At 48.3% G+C, this 16,874-nt stretch overlaps 2 protein-coding genes across 17 annotated transcripts in view; one reads left to right on the top strand and one right to left on the bottom strand.

Moving 5' to 3' along the window:
* Positions 1-448: 448 nt before the first annotated feature.
* On the bottom strand, positions 449-3,249 carry ASCL1 (achaete-scute family bHLH transcription factor 1). Its single transcript, XM_002752913.7, has 2 exons — positions 1,945-3,249; positions 449-1,587 (listed from the first exon to the last, which is right to left on the bottom strand). The coding sequence occupies exon 1, from the start codon at positions 2,687-2,689 to the stop codon at positions 1,991-1,993; it is 699 nt and encodes a 232-aa protein (XP_002752959.1). The 5' UTR covers positions 2,690-3,249; the 3' UTR covers positions 449-1,587; positions 1,945-1,990.
* The window catches only part of PAH (phenylalanine hydroxylase), a 132,653-nt gene continuing 118,311 nt past the window's right edge, over positions 2,533-16,874 (top strand). For 2 of the 16 annotated variants that reach the window (XM_078337136.1, XM_078337139.1), the window contains exons 1-5: positions 2,533-4,776; positions 4,968-6,671; positions 7,120-7,190; positions 7,285-7,976; positions 9,237-10,354. The gene's annotated coding sequence lies outside the window, so the exon portion shown is untranslated. Of the gene's footprint in view, positions 4,777-4,967; positions 6,672-7,092; positions 7,191-7,284; positions 7,977-9,236; positions 10,355-16,874 lie in introns of all 16 variants that reach the window. The other 14 variants (XM_054238789.2, XM_002752912.7, XM_078337146.1 and 11 more) reach the window with 13 other exon arrangements.

The following is a 16,874-nucleotide window of genomic DNA, read 5'->3' as shown; positions in this document are numbered from 1 at the left end:
CAACATGCTCCCCACCCAGACCTAGTCTCCATTATTTCAGCCAGCCCCACCATAGTTTCACAAGGAGAAACTCAGAATGGAGTTGAGGATTGGAAAATGGTGGAAGACTCTCTCTTTCTGGTTCACTTTTTGGGGGGATTTTAAATTTTGATCACAGGATAATGCAGCCATGAATCACTATTCTTTTGGTGGGTGTGTACATTTGCATCAAAGGATAGAAAGAAAACATATATACATGTATATGCAAACACACACACACACACACACACACACACATTCATCACAAAGTCACCATTTGGATAGGCCTGGCTGTAGCACTTATCATTGTCATTTCTGCCACTTAGCATGTTTTGCAACATTCACTTCTCCACCCACCTCTTCTTTTTGACATTTTCATAAAACTGGACTGGGGCATCAGAGTCAAAGAAAGCTTAGAGGCAGCTGGTTATTTTCACTTAAAAAAAAGGAAAAAAGTTTTATTACGAAACTAGTTTGTATAAAACAGGGTTATACATATTTTTGTAAGTTTGTAATAAAACAGTAAGAAAAAAAAGGCAGTAATAGAAATCTCCAAAGGCAACCTATCAAAACCAACTGGCTGCCACTTTGAGTTTGGACAGTAGCTGCATAAACTTTGTTCTTCTTGAACAGTATTTAATAACATCATTAATACATTAACAACATTTCTATAAAGTAAGACACATTGGTGCTGAAGTACAACTGGTGGCCTCTTGATCTCACCTATGAGCAGAGTTCTTTACAAAACCGCATAGGGAAAATGGCAGTTGTAAGGTGAACTACACATCTAAAATATGCAGAGGTAATAGTATTACATGTTAAAGTATCAAGATATACACATTTTAAACCATTTGTACAAAACTTCTATAAATTTTTCTCTCTCTTTCTCTCTTATGTACAAAAATATCTTAATATATCCCCAAACTGGTTAGGATAGATACAAATAGATTTTTTTATAATAAAAAATTCACAAAAGATTGGAAGCAATCTATGATGAAAATGGTAGAAAAGACAGTGTGAGGGGTTTGGGAATCGGGCCCTGGAGGAGAAGCAGGGTTTCAAAGGGCTGAGAATAGCATAGTTTCACTGTAAACCAATGTCTACAGCTATTGGGGTGGGGGCTACTGAGACGAAAGACAGCAACTCATTTCTAGAGAGCTAAGAACTGCACTTTGAGAGAGGGCAGGGAGGTGAAGGGACCAGAGCAAGCGCTTTCAGCTGTGCGTGTTAGTGGTGGTGGGAGTTACTACAATTCGTGTGCTGCTCCCTTCTGCCAGGAGCCCACTGCTTTTGCACACAAGCTGCATTTTGCACGTTGACTCAGGTCCCAGATGCTCTTCATATCTCCGTGAATGATTGGAGTGCAAAGATACTGTTCTGAGCGCTTAACGTTTTCTGAAAGCCATGTCTCTCAGGCTTGTCTCGCTTAGTTGGCATTAGGTTTGGTTGACTGTTTTTGTTTTTTTGTCTTTTTTCTTTCTTCTTCTCCTTTCTTCTTCTTTTTTCCTTTTCTCCCCCTCCCAATGCCACTGACGAGAAAGCACTAAAGATGCAGGTTGTGCGATCACCCTATAACATAAGGAAAATAAGAGAGGTTAATTTGAACTTGTAGGCTAGCGGTAGGGGGAGAGGAAAGTCTGGGGAAACAGTCTGTCAGGTAGACACCTCTTTTGACATATCCCGGTAATCGGTTCACCAGTATCTCTGCACCTCACTCTTACCCTTCACTCCTTGGAGAGCTGGGCAAAGCCACTTTCAGAGGCCAGTGCTGAAACTAACAAACTAGGACTTAAAATCGACAAACTTTCACAAATCTTTTAAATAAAAATCCCCCCATCTCCTTGGAGACATCACCACTTCCACAGACACTCAGAGGGAGGACGAAGGCAAGAACACCCCCCTGCCCGCCCCAAAAATGCAACCTACCTGCTTCCAAAGTCCATTCGCACCAGGGCCTGACCAGGCCGAGCCCTCAGAACCAGTTGGTGAAGTCGAGCAGCTCCTGCTCCTCGGGGCTGAGCGGGTCATAAGAGCCCTCGTCCGAGGAGTAGGATGAGACCGGCGAGCCGGCCATGGAGTTCAAGTCGTTGGAGTAGTTGGGGGAGATGGTGGGCGACAGGACGCCAGCCTGGAAGGCGGCGCTCACTGCGTCATGCTCGTCCAGCAGCTGCTGCAGCGCGCGAATGTACTCGACCGCCGAGCGCAGCGTCTCCACCTTACTCATCTTCTTGTTGGCCGCGCCGTTGGGGACGTGCTCCCGAAGGGTGGCAAAGCCCAGGTTGACCAACTTGACGCGGTTGCGCTCGCGCTCGTTGCGGCGCGCTACGGCTGCCGGCTGCTGCTGCGGCAGGCTGTAGCCAAAGCCGCTGAAGTTGAGCCGGCGTTTGCAGCGCATCAGTTCGGGCGAGGACGAGCGCTGTCGCTTGACTTGCTTGGGCGCTGACTTGTGACCGCCCCCTGAGGGCTGGCCGTCGGCCACCGGTCTCAGCTGCGGCGCCTGCTGCTGCTGCTGCTGCTGCTGCGCGCTCTGTGCGGCCGCTGCGGCTGCGGCCGCCGCCGCGGCTGCCGCGGTGGCAAAGAAACAGGCTGCGGGCGGCAGGAAGGGCTGCTGGGGCTGCGGCTGGGGCTGCTGGCCGGCGCCGCCGCTCTCCATCTTGGCAGAGCTCTCCATGCGCAGTGGCGGCCAAGGAGTCGCGGAATCCGAGCAAGCGGGGACGCGAGGTGCGGGGCGCGCGAGGGGGACACAGACAGGACTTGGGTGCAGGAACAGAGAGGGAAAGAGGAAAGATGAAGAGGAGCCCTGAAGGGAGTTAAAATATTATACAAAATCCCCAGGAGACTTCTTAGAGCGGGAGCAAAGAAGGTGAAAATGTTTTTTCTCCTTCTTCTACGCCGCCTCCTCCTCCCTCCCCTCCTCCCTTCGCGGGTTGGCTTCGGGAGCCTCGCGTGGCGCTCGCGTGTGAGGCTGCCGCTGGCGCCTTCTTGTTTCTAAGAAAAAAAAAAGCAGAAGCAGCAGCAAAAGTCAATGCTGAGCGCGCTCTGCCGCGTTCCTCTCCTGCTAAGGCTGCGCTCTCTTGCGCCGGGTCTCTGTTTCTCCAGCCGTGGCTCAGGCTGTTTTTTATTATTTTGTTAACTCCCTTTCTTTCTGATTTCCTTCTTTCACTCGCCCTCCCTGGCTGGATCTCTGTCGACGCGCCTTCCACGTTCCCTGGCCAGAAGTGAGAGAGTGCTGGGCGGCCGGAGTGCGTTCGCCTTTTCAATGGGACACCCAGCCCCACGCGCGCACTGGCCCCGCCTCGCCCCCCACTCCCCGCTGCTGCTGCGAGCGGCTGCAGCCCCCACTCCCCCCTCCTCTTACCTCCTCCTCCCACCCACTCCCTAAACTCCCCCTTCTCCTTTCCTCTCCCCCCTCCCGTTCCTTTCTCCCGCTCCTCGCAAACTCTCCATTCAGCGGGGTTTGTTGTTGCAGTGCGTGCGCCTGGCGCGTGCCGGACTCCCGGCTGAATAAACAGGCGGCGCGCTCGGGGCGGGCTGCAGCCGGGGGTGGCTTTAGAAAGAGGGTAGGGGGCGTCACAGGAGGGACAAATAGCTCTAGGAATTGAGGTGTATGGGTGGAAAGATTTGGGGTGAAGTTACCTTGGATTCTGCTAAGAACTTGGAGCAAAGCGCGGGGAAGGGTTTGGGCAGAAAAAACTGGCACAGGAGCGGTGTAGAGGTGAGGAGGGACTGGGGCTCGACTTCTCTTGTTTTCTTCCCCTCCTCACTGTTATTCTCTTCGGGTTCTTCGCTGACCCTAGGAGTTGGAGCAAATTAAGATTGAAGTTTAGAAAGATGGGGTGGAGAGGGGAGGATTCCGTCCAGGACAGTGAAAAAGGTGCTGGACTAAGTGAAAACGTGGGTTCTAGTCCCAAGGCGTTCTCTCAATGCTCTGTGGCTCCTTGTAAGTAGCATCCTCTCTGAGCCTCCACTTCCTCTACTGCAGCGGAGAACATGATCTCTAATGTCCCATTCAGCACTGAAAGCTAGGATGTGCTCCCCACCACTGAGCGTGGAGGAGGGGGGAGCTGAGGAGAAGCGGCAATGAGGAGTGGTTGTGAGCCACGCTGTAGGCGAGTATGTGGCAGGGGCGTCCCTAGAAAGACCTCTGGCACCTGTAGCATCGCCCCCCACCGCCTCCATCCTCCCCTCCCCCTCCAAGGATTATTTCCGGACCAGCCTGGGGGACATCATAGAGAAGGGAGTGCTCTGGGATATTCCTAGACCCTCCGAGAAGGATGCGGGGCGGGGTTGGGTGATGGCGCTTAAGACTCCGGTGGAGCTTCCCTGGTTGTTCAGCGCCGCCGCGGGCACCTTGGCGGCCTTTGGCGCAGCCTCCATCCCGCCCCAGGCGTGTGCCCGGCGGGCCGGTGGCAGGCGACTGGGAGCTGAGCCCGGCGGGGCCGCGTGCTGGCGCCGCGAGGGAGGGGGAGGCACTCGCAGCCGTTGCTCGGCCGCTTGGACAGCGCCTGCCCAGGCGCCCTTCCTGGGCCCTCGGCCCTGGCGCTCTCTGGCCAGAACCCGGTCCAGCTTCAGTACGGGGATGCGACGCTGCGGAGAAAGCAGACCTAGCAACAGGCCCCACTCTTTAAAGCTCTGGTCCTGAGAGAGGCTGGGGCGCGTCTGGGGTTGTGTCTACACAGGCAGAAGGAAGTGAAGGGCAGTCATCCGTTTGATTTTCCAGTAGAAAGAATCTGAGACCTGGGTGCAGGAATGATTGTGGTGAATTATCCGGATAATTGCTTCTAATTGAACTCCCCTTTGTGGGGATGGGTCTTTCCAAAGGGGCAACGGGGATGACCCGGGGAGTCCCTCTTGGTATGTGGGCTGGCTGTTTGTGGAACAATAGTGATGGTGCTGGGCAATTAGGATCGGCAGCTCCCGAAGTGAATCACTTCTCTTCTCTGCCTCAGTTTCCTCTTTGCAGAGTAGGTGGACTTGAGAGGTATAGGACCACATCGCGTCAACAGAGATCAGTTCTGTAACCTCCCAGCCACACAGCCCCTTCTCCCCATGGCAACCTGTGGCTTGCTGACCTCACCAGACTGGCTGAACCCTCTGGGAGTCACACTTCGGGCCTTTCTCTGTATCCTTGACCACAGTCTAAGGTCTTGAAACAGGCTAAGAGGTCTCTGGAAGTATAGGGGGTGAGCCCCAAAAGCAGAGTCACAACACAGCCTGGACACTCTATGCCTCCCAGCCAGAGGACGCCTCAGACCACTTGCAGAAATAGGAATTATTCAGTCACTCCTTACCCACTACTTACCTGACCCAGCTATGTCCAAATGCCCCATTCACTCCATTTCACCGAAATAGTTGAGCATTGGGGGTAGGAGAGAGTGTCACAAACGTGGAAGCGTCTAGATGTGTTTTCTTTTACATTAAGCTAAATCATGAGCCCCAAGCTCCCTTCCAACTTGGACTCACTTCAGAAAGGTCCAGAGTCTGAGCTCTACTGCAGTATGTGGTATCTACCATACTTCAGATACCACAGTGGTGCCTTATAACCTTGGACAAGTCCTTCTGCTTCTCCTGGCCTCAGTGTCCTGATCTGCACAGAAGGGATGTACACTAGCTAATTTTGAAACTGGTATCTAACAGCTTAGGAAATGTGCTGGTTGCCAGCATGTGTTCCCAGTTTCTTTTTTCAGAAGGCGTACACAGAGATCTCAACTACCAGGGACTTAGAAGACGGAAACTCCTCTCCTGTTCCCCCTCCCACACACCATGAAATGGGTGCCCAAATGGAATTGCATTGTAGTGAAGAAACCTTGTCTTGTAGTGGCCTTACTCACTGGCCTTAGCACAGGAGAAAAGATAATTGGCACTGGGATCCTTCTGGCCAAAACCACCATAATATTTGTCCCTATTCTCCCTATGCCAACCCTGAGCCTGTCCTCACTGTTCTCACCCTAGTACACTGTTTTCTTCCTTACATGCTTTGCAAAGCTTTCCAAGAGCACAGGCATTCTCCTCTCCCCACTCAAGTAAACCTGGAGTTTGCTGCTCATTGTCATCTCCACTTTCTCCTCTAACCCTAAGGTAGAACAGTCGATGATTTTTCTTTAGAGGTTTGCATTTCTATCCTTGGAGATTCTACCAAGGAGAGTTTTCCATTGACATTGGCTTTCTGGGCATTTTCACCAGTGTGAGGCAAAAGATGGGAGGTTCAGGAGCCAACATTAGGACCCTGCCTTTGACTCTGTGACCTAAATTATAATCCCTCTTCCCTCCCGGAGAGAACTGGCCACATGTTGTGCTCTCCTAGGCCCATGGAATTCCAGATAAAGCATGCTGACTTGACTTGGTATCTAGGCCCTGTTACCTGAGAGCTGTGGGACCCTGAAACACTCTGGGAGTCCCTATTTCACCTATGCCAATAATTACAGCACCTACCTCCAAAAGTTGTGAGATTTCAATGATATGTATGTAGAGCACTCTAGCCCAGGTCTAAAGAGAAAGGGATTAATAAGGAAGTCATGCTTACACAACCCACCCAGGAAAGGGTTTGTGGCAGTAAGAGCCTCAGCACTTGGCTTCCTGGAACCACTCTGTGAACATCTCTCCAGCCAATGGAGATCCAGTGCCACTCTGTCTCACTGTTCCAGCACCTAGAGGTGAGTAATTCCTGTCCTTTGTGAGAAATGGCGGTGATGCTGGCATATTAAGGTGATAGAGATAGGAACCCTATTTTTAGATATGAACAGTAGCAAGTGAGGTAGACTATAGAGACGTTCTGTGGCCTCCACATGCAAGGGACTTTAGCAGAGCCACTGGGCCCTGCTTTCCATGGCTCCCTTGCCACACAGTGGGCCTGATTCTGAGAAAGTCCCTAGAGCTTTACTTGGCTGAGACACTTGAACAATGTCCCACTTATCTTCACATGAAGGGAGAAGTAAACGACTCACAAAAGGGGGGTTGACATCTTCATTCATAAATGAGGTGGTGGTGCTCTCTTTGCCTGTATGTCAAGGGTGTTATGAGAATTAAATCAGATATTGTTGGGTAACTTGCTTTGCAAATCTCTCTACATATCAGAGATTGCCCTTTCACTCCTTCAAATAGCAGCATTCAACCAGTGTTCTGTCTCGTCATGGCGGTGGAGGAGAGGGAGGGCAAAGTGCTGATCCCTTTTGGTGAGTATCATCCAAAATACAGACATTATGGAAAGAGGAGAAGGCTTCTCTTTCTCCTCCAATATAATAAGGAGCTTAATTTCTGCACCTTCAGGCCCCTTTCCTGTATCAGAACACTGGAGCTGAACCATACGTCAGAATAGACCCTATCTTCATTCAGCACCAGGATCTGCAGGGGGAGATGGCTTTCCTGGTGGCCACAGGGGTCTGCTGTCCTGAGATCAGAGACCCTGTGTCCTGAGTCTTCTTAATTTCCAGTCACAACTGAAGGCCAGGCCATTGCCACCTTTGCTAAAGCTCAAGAACTATGTACCTTCCCTTGATTGTGTGTCATCTCTCTGTAAAAAGAAGATATGACTCATCTATTTGAAAAACAGTTTATGCTTTCTTTTTGGGGAGAGGAATTGATACTAAAGTGAAACTGGGATTTCCATTGGACAAATAATTGAATAAAGTTATATTTTAACTTTAGTTAGATTCTGCATTGGGGCAGAGAGTACAAAGATGAACACAAATCTTGGATTCTGGATTTTTTTTACAAGATTTTTAGTGTAAGCCTCAATTTGGGGGTGACTAGAGTTCCAGAAGCAGTGGATGCTTTGAGAAAAGTGAGTGTGCTTGGCATTCATAGCAAATATTCGGCTTCCAGGAGCTATAATTAATACAGAGCCTCTGTCCTGCTGGGGTGTGTGTTGCTCTAAGCCTGTGCTAGACACTGTCCGACCCAGGGAAATTGAAAAGAACATGACTGCACAATCTACTGCTTCTAAGAACACCCTTCCCAAGGTAATTTTCAGAAAGGTTTGCTGCCCAGCCTGCATTGACTCTGCACCAGCCTTGGAGGGCCTGCTCAGGGGGCAGAATAGCACAACCCATGTATTTGGCTTGGCTCAGCTTCCTGGTCACAACAGCCAGGCTTGCACCTGCAGTCAGGAATTCAGCCTTCTAACAAATCTATTCACTTTTTCAAAATGCTTTAAAAAGAAAAAAAAAAGTTGGAAAAACAAAACAAAAAAAGCACAAACTATATTTTATTGTGGCTTTGGGGATAAGGAGGGAATGTGGGGTGGGGTGAGGAGGTAATTTGCAGCCACCCTCACCAGGCCTTTTGAAGTTCTCCAAATAAGGAGAAGTAACGCTAAGTCTTTATTTTTTTCTAAAGCCCCATTTACATTATGATTAAATACCTTCCTTGGATGAGCATAAAGAAAGTCGTTAATCTATATAGCTCTCCAAAGAATCAATACATTCTAAACTTTTGTAGGATTTGTTACACTCTATTTTGTTACAGTAGGCCAGCTCCTCTCTGTCTAGGCACATGGCTTTCCTTCCCTCCTCCTCCCCACCTCCTCCAAGAATGAAAATAAAGTAAAGGTCTTTCACGGTAAACAAAACCAGCTGATTCTTCACAGAGAACCCCTGAATAGCTGGAGAAGAAAAAAAAAACTTACAATAAATGCTGCATTTTTTTCTCTGCTGGGTATAGTATTCAAGGATCAGGGCAGTATTCAAACAGAGGTCCATTTTTTGCTCAGCAAGAGAGTTTAGAAAAGAAGCGTGGAGTCCATTCAGAGCTCTCCCCCCTTCACAATCGAAGGGCTCTATGAAACCTATCTTCCATGCCTTGTCAGAGTGTTTCTGGGGACCAATTAGTGCTTTGTTGCACGGCTTCTTTGCTGAATCTTTGAGCCGCAAGAAAAAGCGCTCTTGAGTCTCCCCTTATTTTGACCATTTCAGTCATTACTCAGTGTAATAATTAATATGACAACTGGACGCTGGAGTTTGTATAGAAACACCTCAGCTACAGGAGCAAGTGTGCAGTGGGTGGTAACGAGCTGCACATCAGCCGGAGAAGCCACACACACAAAAAGGAATGAATAGCAAGAGAGAAAGAGAAGGAATAAAGATAAAATAGTTGGCACAACGCAGGGGAACATAAAACAGACTCAAATGGGGGAGGGGGTGGGGGAAGGGGGGACAATTAGAAGGGGAGGGGGAAAAACGCCCTACAGAGGTTAACTTATTTTGAAACTGTTTTCTGAATAGAACCGTGGACGTGAGTGACCGGATTTCAGCCTATCAAATCTCCCAACCCCACTTTGTGGATCCTCTTGGAACGCAGGAGAGGGGAAGAGGGCTCCAGCGAACTTTAGGTTCTCCCCAGCGTTCTTCTGGAAGGTGCACGCAACAGGCTACCCAGCCCCAGTTCCCAACCCTTTGCCCTGGGTTTGGCCTCTGTTTTTATTTTTGCAAAAATTCTGTTGCTCTTCGCTCCAACTTCGGTCTTTGGAATTGTCAAGGAGAAGTTAGGGTGCCATGCAGTTCAGCCAGACAAGTGCAGTGCTACTACCCTGGGGAAGAATGTTGGTGAAAAGACATTTCAGACAGACCCCCAACAACTCTACTTCGTTGACCCTCAGAACAGACCCTGCGGGACTCCTGAGCCGCGAGGGGTCTCCCTGGTAGCGCGCAGCCAGGCCAGGCGCTGTGCCCCGTCCCCGTGCGGTGCTCAGCTCTGCAGGTCCCTGAAAGTGCGTCCCGGGGTGGGGTTGCAACTCGCTCCGTGACGGCATAATAAATAATTAGAGAGTTTAAGCATGTTAGCCACAGCTCATGCTAATGAGCCAGATAAGGGCTCAGGCTAACCCGAAGTGACAGTTTGCATATAGGAGGGAGGAAGAAAAAAAAATCCTGCTTCCCCCGACGCCCAAACTTGATTGCTCCTTCTTAAATTCATATGTCCACAAATCCTTTCCCCCATGCCTCCGACTTCCCTCTTCTCATATGCCCCCACCTTCAGCCACACAACGCACACACTATCTCTTTCCGACCCTTCCTTTGCCTTTCACCGGGCCCCACGGCATTGTGACGTCACAAAACCCCTGGGTGCCTATATCGGACCTGCGCATAAAGTTCATTCTCAGTGCGTCCTGGCCAGTCCCAGCCCCTAAGAGGATGGAACGCACCGAGGGTCTCATCCACGAGGAAGGGCTTTAACGCTCAGGGTCAGGGACCTCTGAGAGCTCTTGGGGGCTTGCTCCGGCGTTCAACCGGGCGAGGGGACTACCTGCTGGGGCGAGGAATGCAGGCGCCTAGAGACTTGGAGCTCCCGAAACGCTCCTGCTGCCTCCGGAAAGCAAGGGCAGTTTACCGAAGTGACTTAGGTCAGTCGTGTGTCCCCATTGTGTGGCCACGTGTCCTGTGTCCATCACCACCTCCCCAAAGTCCAAGCTCAGCCCGACTCCTTGCGGTGCGGCCTGGGAATGCTCTGGCCTATAAATCAGTTCGGTGACTGGAGCTGTCTCCACCGCTGGGGCAAACCTGGACGCTGGCCCCCGAGGGCCAAGGGGAAAGTGTACTCCTAACAGATTCAGGAGGAAGCAGCCAGCCGCAGCCTGAGCGCAGCAGGTGCTAGGGAAGCTGTGCGCCCCAGGTCAGCTAGTTAACTATTTCGTCTCTCCCCACCACTCTTCCCCAGGCTAAGTATTTGCAGCACCGGCAGGGACCAGTAACTGAATTTCAGTCCTTTTGAGGGGAAGAGGAAGAAAGGAGAAGAGAAAGATTTCTAATAGTAGATATTCACTGTCAGGGACTCTTTAGGAAACAGCAAAAAAGACAAGATTAAATAAGTTGATATTTGTAAAATGCTGACAATAGTGCACATAATAAACACAGGATATGTGTTAAGTACAAACAGACAGAAATACGTAACAGGAGGTATACGCTAATCATCTAAGATGTTAGAAAATACTGTTTAGATCTAAAGATGATCAAGGTTGACATGCTCATCGATTCATCAAATAACTATAAAACATAATCGGAGGGGAGTAAGACACAATGAGTGCCTTTGATCAATCTGTGATTTAGTAGACATTAAAGGAGATGTATAAGAAAGTCCATTCAAACATGCAGTGCGGGCACCGAGAGAATCTTCTCTTTGGACTCCCACCCTTCGGCGTCTGCCAGACTGCTCCCAAATAAATACACAATCTAGGTAAAAGTGGTGGACTTGTTATGCAAACACATCCTAAAGTCATCCAGTCCCTCTTCCCCAACCAGATGGTCACCCATAAGCTTCTCCTATATAACAATTCATGAGCAGACACTAATGATTTAAACATACACACACCCTTTGACACATGTTAGTGGTAGGTGCAGTGAAAAGGCAAGTCACTTAAAGAGACAGATGCCAGGAAATCCTGGAACTTTCTAGCTCTGTGACCTCTGGCAAGTTGCTCATGCTTTCTTAGGCTCTTTAAAATGAAGGGGTTGAGTAAGATGCCTCCCCTCTGATTCTGACTACATAGACAATTCAGGCGTAGACCACATGATCTTCTAGTGGCAACCAATTCTCCCTTTGAGCGGACAAACTTGTTTTGCTGTTCTTCTCCCACTGACCAGTCCTTGTTGGTGCCAGGATTGTGGCTCTTGGTAGCCAGAAAGCAACATCATGGGGTCAGCATGACTTTAACTCTGGGGACCAGAGCAAGAGGTGGGCCATTGGTACATTGGGATGCAAATGCAAAGGATGAAACTCACCGTTGTCGCCGACAGCATTGCTTAGGAAATAAGATTCTCCTCTTCTCCTGGGCGGTTTTGGGTCTAGGAATTGGGAGCCTGAGCAGCTGTAATTTCTGTGAGTTGTGTGGGTCGTTTGCCACCTGCCGGTTATTCATCAAACTGCAGTTGGGACTGTGAACGTTTGCAATGATTCTTTCAGGACTACTCCATTCTATTCTAATAATTCTTCTCCATAAAATTTGTTTCAACCACAGAGCGTGGTGCCAACTGAATGATGTTCTCCCCGGATATCCCATTAGAGATAGTTGAGATGTTGGTTAATATTCAGATTCTGAATCTTCATCCTAAACCCACTGAAATCAGAATCTGGCAAATTGGTTTTTTTAAGCTACTTACTTGGTAGTCCCTTTGTATTCTAAAGATAGAGAACTATTTCTCTAGAGGTCTTCAGGGTGACAAGACAGTCTTCACTACTCAGACTCATGAAGAATTAAACTAGCCATGTAAAAACGTTAATACTTTCTTTGGGTAGGAGGATGCCCTGGTGACTTTGAGGGAGAGGAGAGGCTCAGTAAGTTATTACAGAGATGGCCTTTGATACTGGCCGTGAAGAAAGGTCAGTAACTTGCATCGGGAAGAAAAGAGCCACAGGAACAACCTACTCAGCCCTGGAGCCTTTTGCTTCCTTGGCTTTCTCCACTCCAGGAGCCTTAACTTCCACTCCTTTTCAGCCACCCCTTTCAAGCCTGCATCTTGGGCTTTGTCTTCACCCAGAACAGCTCCAGTTCAAAAATCTTGTCTTTCCATTCCCACATGTAACCTCATCCTCTGATTCTTCCTCATCCTCACTTCTGCTCTACCTCTCTCCGACCTCCTTTCCTGAGCTCTATTTCTTCCCAATCTGGTCTCTCCCAACTCAAGAAAGTTTGACTGATTAATCCATAAACCTACAACTTATACAATGCTTACCTTTCCATCCTAAAAAAATAAAAAGGCCAATATACTCTTTGATCTTGTGACCACTGGCAGCGCTCTGCCAAATTTTTTTAACAGTAGTCGACACCCACAGTTTTATTGATTTCTCACTCTTCCCTCTGAGGTGCCCAGATACTTGGTTAAACATTCCTCTGAGTATGTCTTTGGGAGTCTTTCTGGATGAGGTGGGCTGAGTGAAGATTGTGGGTGAGCCTCATCCAATCCATTGAGGGACTGAGGATGAGTGAGGGAGAACTTACTCACTGACTGTCTTAGAGCTGGGGCACCAGCCTTCTCCTAACCTTGGACTCAGACTCATTCTGGAACTGTACCCTGGGTCCACAGTTTGTCAACTGCACATCTTGGGACTCCACAGCCTCCATAACCACATGAGCAAATTTCTTAAAATACATCCCCATCTACATCTAATCTCTTATTGGTTCTGTTTCCCTGGAGAACCCAGACTAATACATTCACCTCTGACTCTATTTTGCTACACATAATAGATACACTAGGTTCTAGTATATGTGATCATTTCCATGCATCTGGCCCTGTTGATCACTCATCTCTTCTTGAGGGTCTCTCCTCTTTGACTACCATTGTTCTTATCCCTCTGATCTTTTGTTTCTCAATACTTACTTTTTAAAATTTCTCACCCCCAGTGTCAAGTTTCTTGATGACATACGCCACCTTCAGAGCTTAGCTTCCATCTCTTCTGCTGATGACTCTCAAATTCTTGTTTCCGGCCTGACCTTCTCCCTGGGACCTGAAACTGGTGGGATCAATGTTGCTACTGGAATATTTTATGGGTGTATCAGGGGCAACATATTTGAAACTGAGCTCATCATGCTTGCTCCCTCAACTCATTCCCTCGTTTTGTGTTCTGTATTTCAGGGCTTACACAGTCAAACCAAAATCCTGGTGTCATACTACACTCTCACCACTTTCTCCACAGCCACTCCACAACCACCAAACCCTAACAACCACACACACACACACACACACACATAGTATGTATATAATATAAAAAAGTATGTAATGAAAAATATATCTGAATTTAAATCTTTTCCCTCCCTATTACTATATTATTGCCTTACTTCAGTATTGTTCCAGTTGGTAATTATGCTTTCATTTTCATCTCCCTCAAATACCTTTTCTTCACTGCCACCAGAATGATCTAACTAAATGTCACAGTCACATGTATAAAAGGCATCAGAATGTAAATAAATGGAACTTTTTTTTTTTTTGAGACGGAGTTTCGCTCTTGTTACCCAGGCTGGAGTGCAATGGCGTGATCTCGGCTCACCGCAACCTCTGCCTCCTGGGTTCAGGCAATTCTCCTGCCTCAGCCTCCTGAGTAGCTGGGATTACAGGCACGCACCACCATGCCCAGCTAATTTTTTGTATTTTTAGTAGAGACGGGGTTTCACCATGTTGACCAGGATTGTCTCGATCTCTTGACCTCGTGATCCACCCGCCTCGGCCTCCCAAAGTGCTGGGATTACAGGCTTGAGCCACCGCGCCTGGCCAATAAATGGAACTTTATATTACACCCCCAGACAAAGTGATCTTTTCAAAGTGTCACATCCCCTGTTGCCCCTCTACAAAACCTTTCAGAAGAGTTAGAACAGGATGGCTGAATAGAAGCCTTCACCTATCATCCTCCCCACAGGAACACCAGATTGAGTAACTATCCATATGAAAAAAGCACCTTCATAAGAACCAAACATCAGGTGAGCAATCACAGTACTTGATTTTAGTTTTATATCACTGAAAGAGACACTGAAGAGGTAGAAAAGACAGTCTTGAATTATTGATGCTACCCCTCCCCCATCACCTCAACACCCCACCAGCAGTGGCAGCAAAGCATGGGGAGAGAATCTGTGTACTTGGGTAAGGGACAGCACAGGAATTGTGGGACTTGCCATTAGAGCTCAGTTCTGCCCTGTCACAGTGGAAAGCAACACCAGGCAGAACTCAGTCAGCACCCACAGAGGGAGCATTTAGACTAGGCCTAGCCAGAGGAGAATCGCCTGTCCTAGTGTTCAAAAGTTTAGTTGCTGCAAGCCTCACTAACATAGGCTACACAGCTCCTGGGTACTAAATAAACTGGAAAGGCAGTCTAGGTCACAAAGACTGGGATTCCCAGGCAAGTCCTGGTGCTATGCTGGGCTCAGAGCCAGTGGACTTGGGGACACATGACCTAGTGAGTCCCCAGCCAGGGTGGCCAAGGGAGTGCTCATGCCACCCTTCCTCCAACCCCTGGCAGCACAGCCCACAGCTCCAGGAGAGACTCCTTCCTTCTGCCTGAGGAAAGGAGAAGGAAGAATAAATGGGGTTTTATTTTGCAACTTGAATATCAGCTCAGCCACAGTAGAATAGGGTGCTGGGCAGAGTCCTGAGGCCCCTATTCCAGGACATAGCTCCCAGACATTTCTAGACACACTCTGGGACAGCAGAGACTCCACTGCCTTGAAGTGAAAGACCTAGTCATGGCAGAACTCATCACCTGCTGATTAAAGACCTTGGGTCCTGGATAATCAGCAACAGTAACCAGGTAGTAAATGCCCTGGGCCTTGGGTGAACCCAGACATGCTGGCTTCAGGTGTGACCCAGCATATTTCTACCTGTGGTGGCCTTGAGGAAAGACTCCTTCTACTTGACAAATGGAGGGGGAAGAATAAAGGGGACCTTGGAGCTTAGGTACAAGTTTGGCCACAGTGGAATAAAGTAGCAGGCAGGCTCTTGGGTTCCCAGTTCCAGGACTTGGCTCTTGGATGGCATATATGGATGTGTCCAGGGCCAGAGGGGAGCCCACTCCTCTGAAGAGAGTCCCAGACCTTGCAGCATTCACAACAAGCTGAGTGAAGAGCCTTTAGCCCTTGAGTGAAGATCAGTGATAGCCTGTCTGTACTCCCTGTGGGCCTGGGACAGTGGTAGCCAGGGTGAGAGACCCCTCTGTGTATGGATTGGGGAGGGAAGAATGAGAAGAACTTTGTCTTGTGGCTTGGGTGCCAGCACAGCCACAGTAAAAGAGAGCACCAGATAGGTTCCTAAGGTTTCCAACTCCAGGCTCTGGCACATGGATATGGAAGATTTGGGTGTTTAATATACTCCTTGCAGTCTGGACTGCCATCTCTGGACCAGCCTGGTGTTGGGAAGAACTTGACACCCATAAAGGCAGAACACATGCCTGACTGGCTTTGCCACCTACTGAGTGTAGAGTTCTAGGGCCTTGAGTGAACATAGGCAGTAGCCAGGCAGTGGTTGCCACAGGTCTTAGGCTAGACCCAGTGCTGTGCTGGCTTCAGATATGACCCAGGTGTGGTGGTGACCACAGGGGTGCTTGTGTCATTGCTTTGCTCCCCCAGCTCTAGACAGCTCAGCGTAGAGTGAGAGACTCTGCTTATTTGTGAGAAATTAAGGAAAGAGAATAAGAGTCTCTGCCTGGTAATCCAGATAATTCTTCTGGACCTTATCCAACACCACCAAGGTAGTACATCTGTAAGCTTGCAAGAGCCACAGTATTACTCGGTTTAGAGTGTCCCCTAATGCAAATACAGCTGCAGTGGCCAAAAAATTTGGATTAGAATATTCAAATCTATTAGAATACCTGGAAATTGTTTCCAAAAAGGACTACTGCAAACAAGCCCAGGTGGTGAGAACTATAAGAAACACCTAATTCTTCAATGCCCAGACACCAGTGAACTAGATGGGCAAGTATTAAGACCATCTAGAAAAACATGACCTCACCAGAACTAAACAAAACATCAGGAACCAATACTGAAGAGACAGAGATATGTGACCTTTCAAACAGGGAATTCAGAATAGCTGCTTTGAAAACTCAACACAATTCAAGATAACACAAGGAAGGAATTCAGAATTTAATACATTTAACAGAAATTAAAATAATTAAGCAGAAATTCTTATGCTGAAAAGTGACATCCTGAAGAATGTAATATATTAGTTCAACCATTGTGGAAAACAGTGTGGCAATTACTCAAGAATCTAGAAATAGAAATTCCATTTAATCCAGCAATCCCATTGGATTATACCCAAAGGATTATAAATCATTCTATTATAAAGACACATGCACATGTATGTTCATTGTGGCACTATTTGCAATAGCAAAGACCTGGAACCAACTCAAATCCCATCAATGATAGAGTGGACGAGGAAAGTGTGGCA

Source organism: Callithrix jacchus, chromosome 9, assembly GCF_049354715.1.
Source record: "Callithrix jacchus isolate 240 chromosome 9, calJac240_pri, whole genome shotgun sequence".
Taxonomy (NCBI): Eukaryota; Metazoa; Chordata; class Mammalia; order Primates; family Cebidae; genus Callithrix; species Callithrix jacchus.
Note: the sequence above shows the minus strand (reverse complement) of the source record. Positions and strands in the feature narration are given on the sequence as shown.

Excerpts from the sequence above, each read along its gene's own strand:
- ASCL1 (XM_002752913.7), bottom strand. The coding sequence starts at position 2,689 with ATGGAGAGCTCTGCCAAGATGGAGAGCGGCGGCGCCGGCCAGCAGCCC.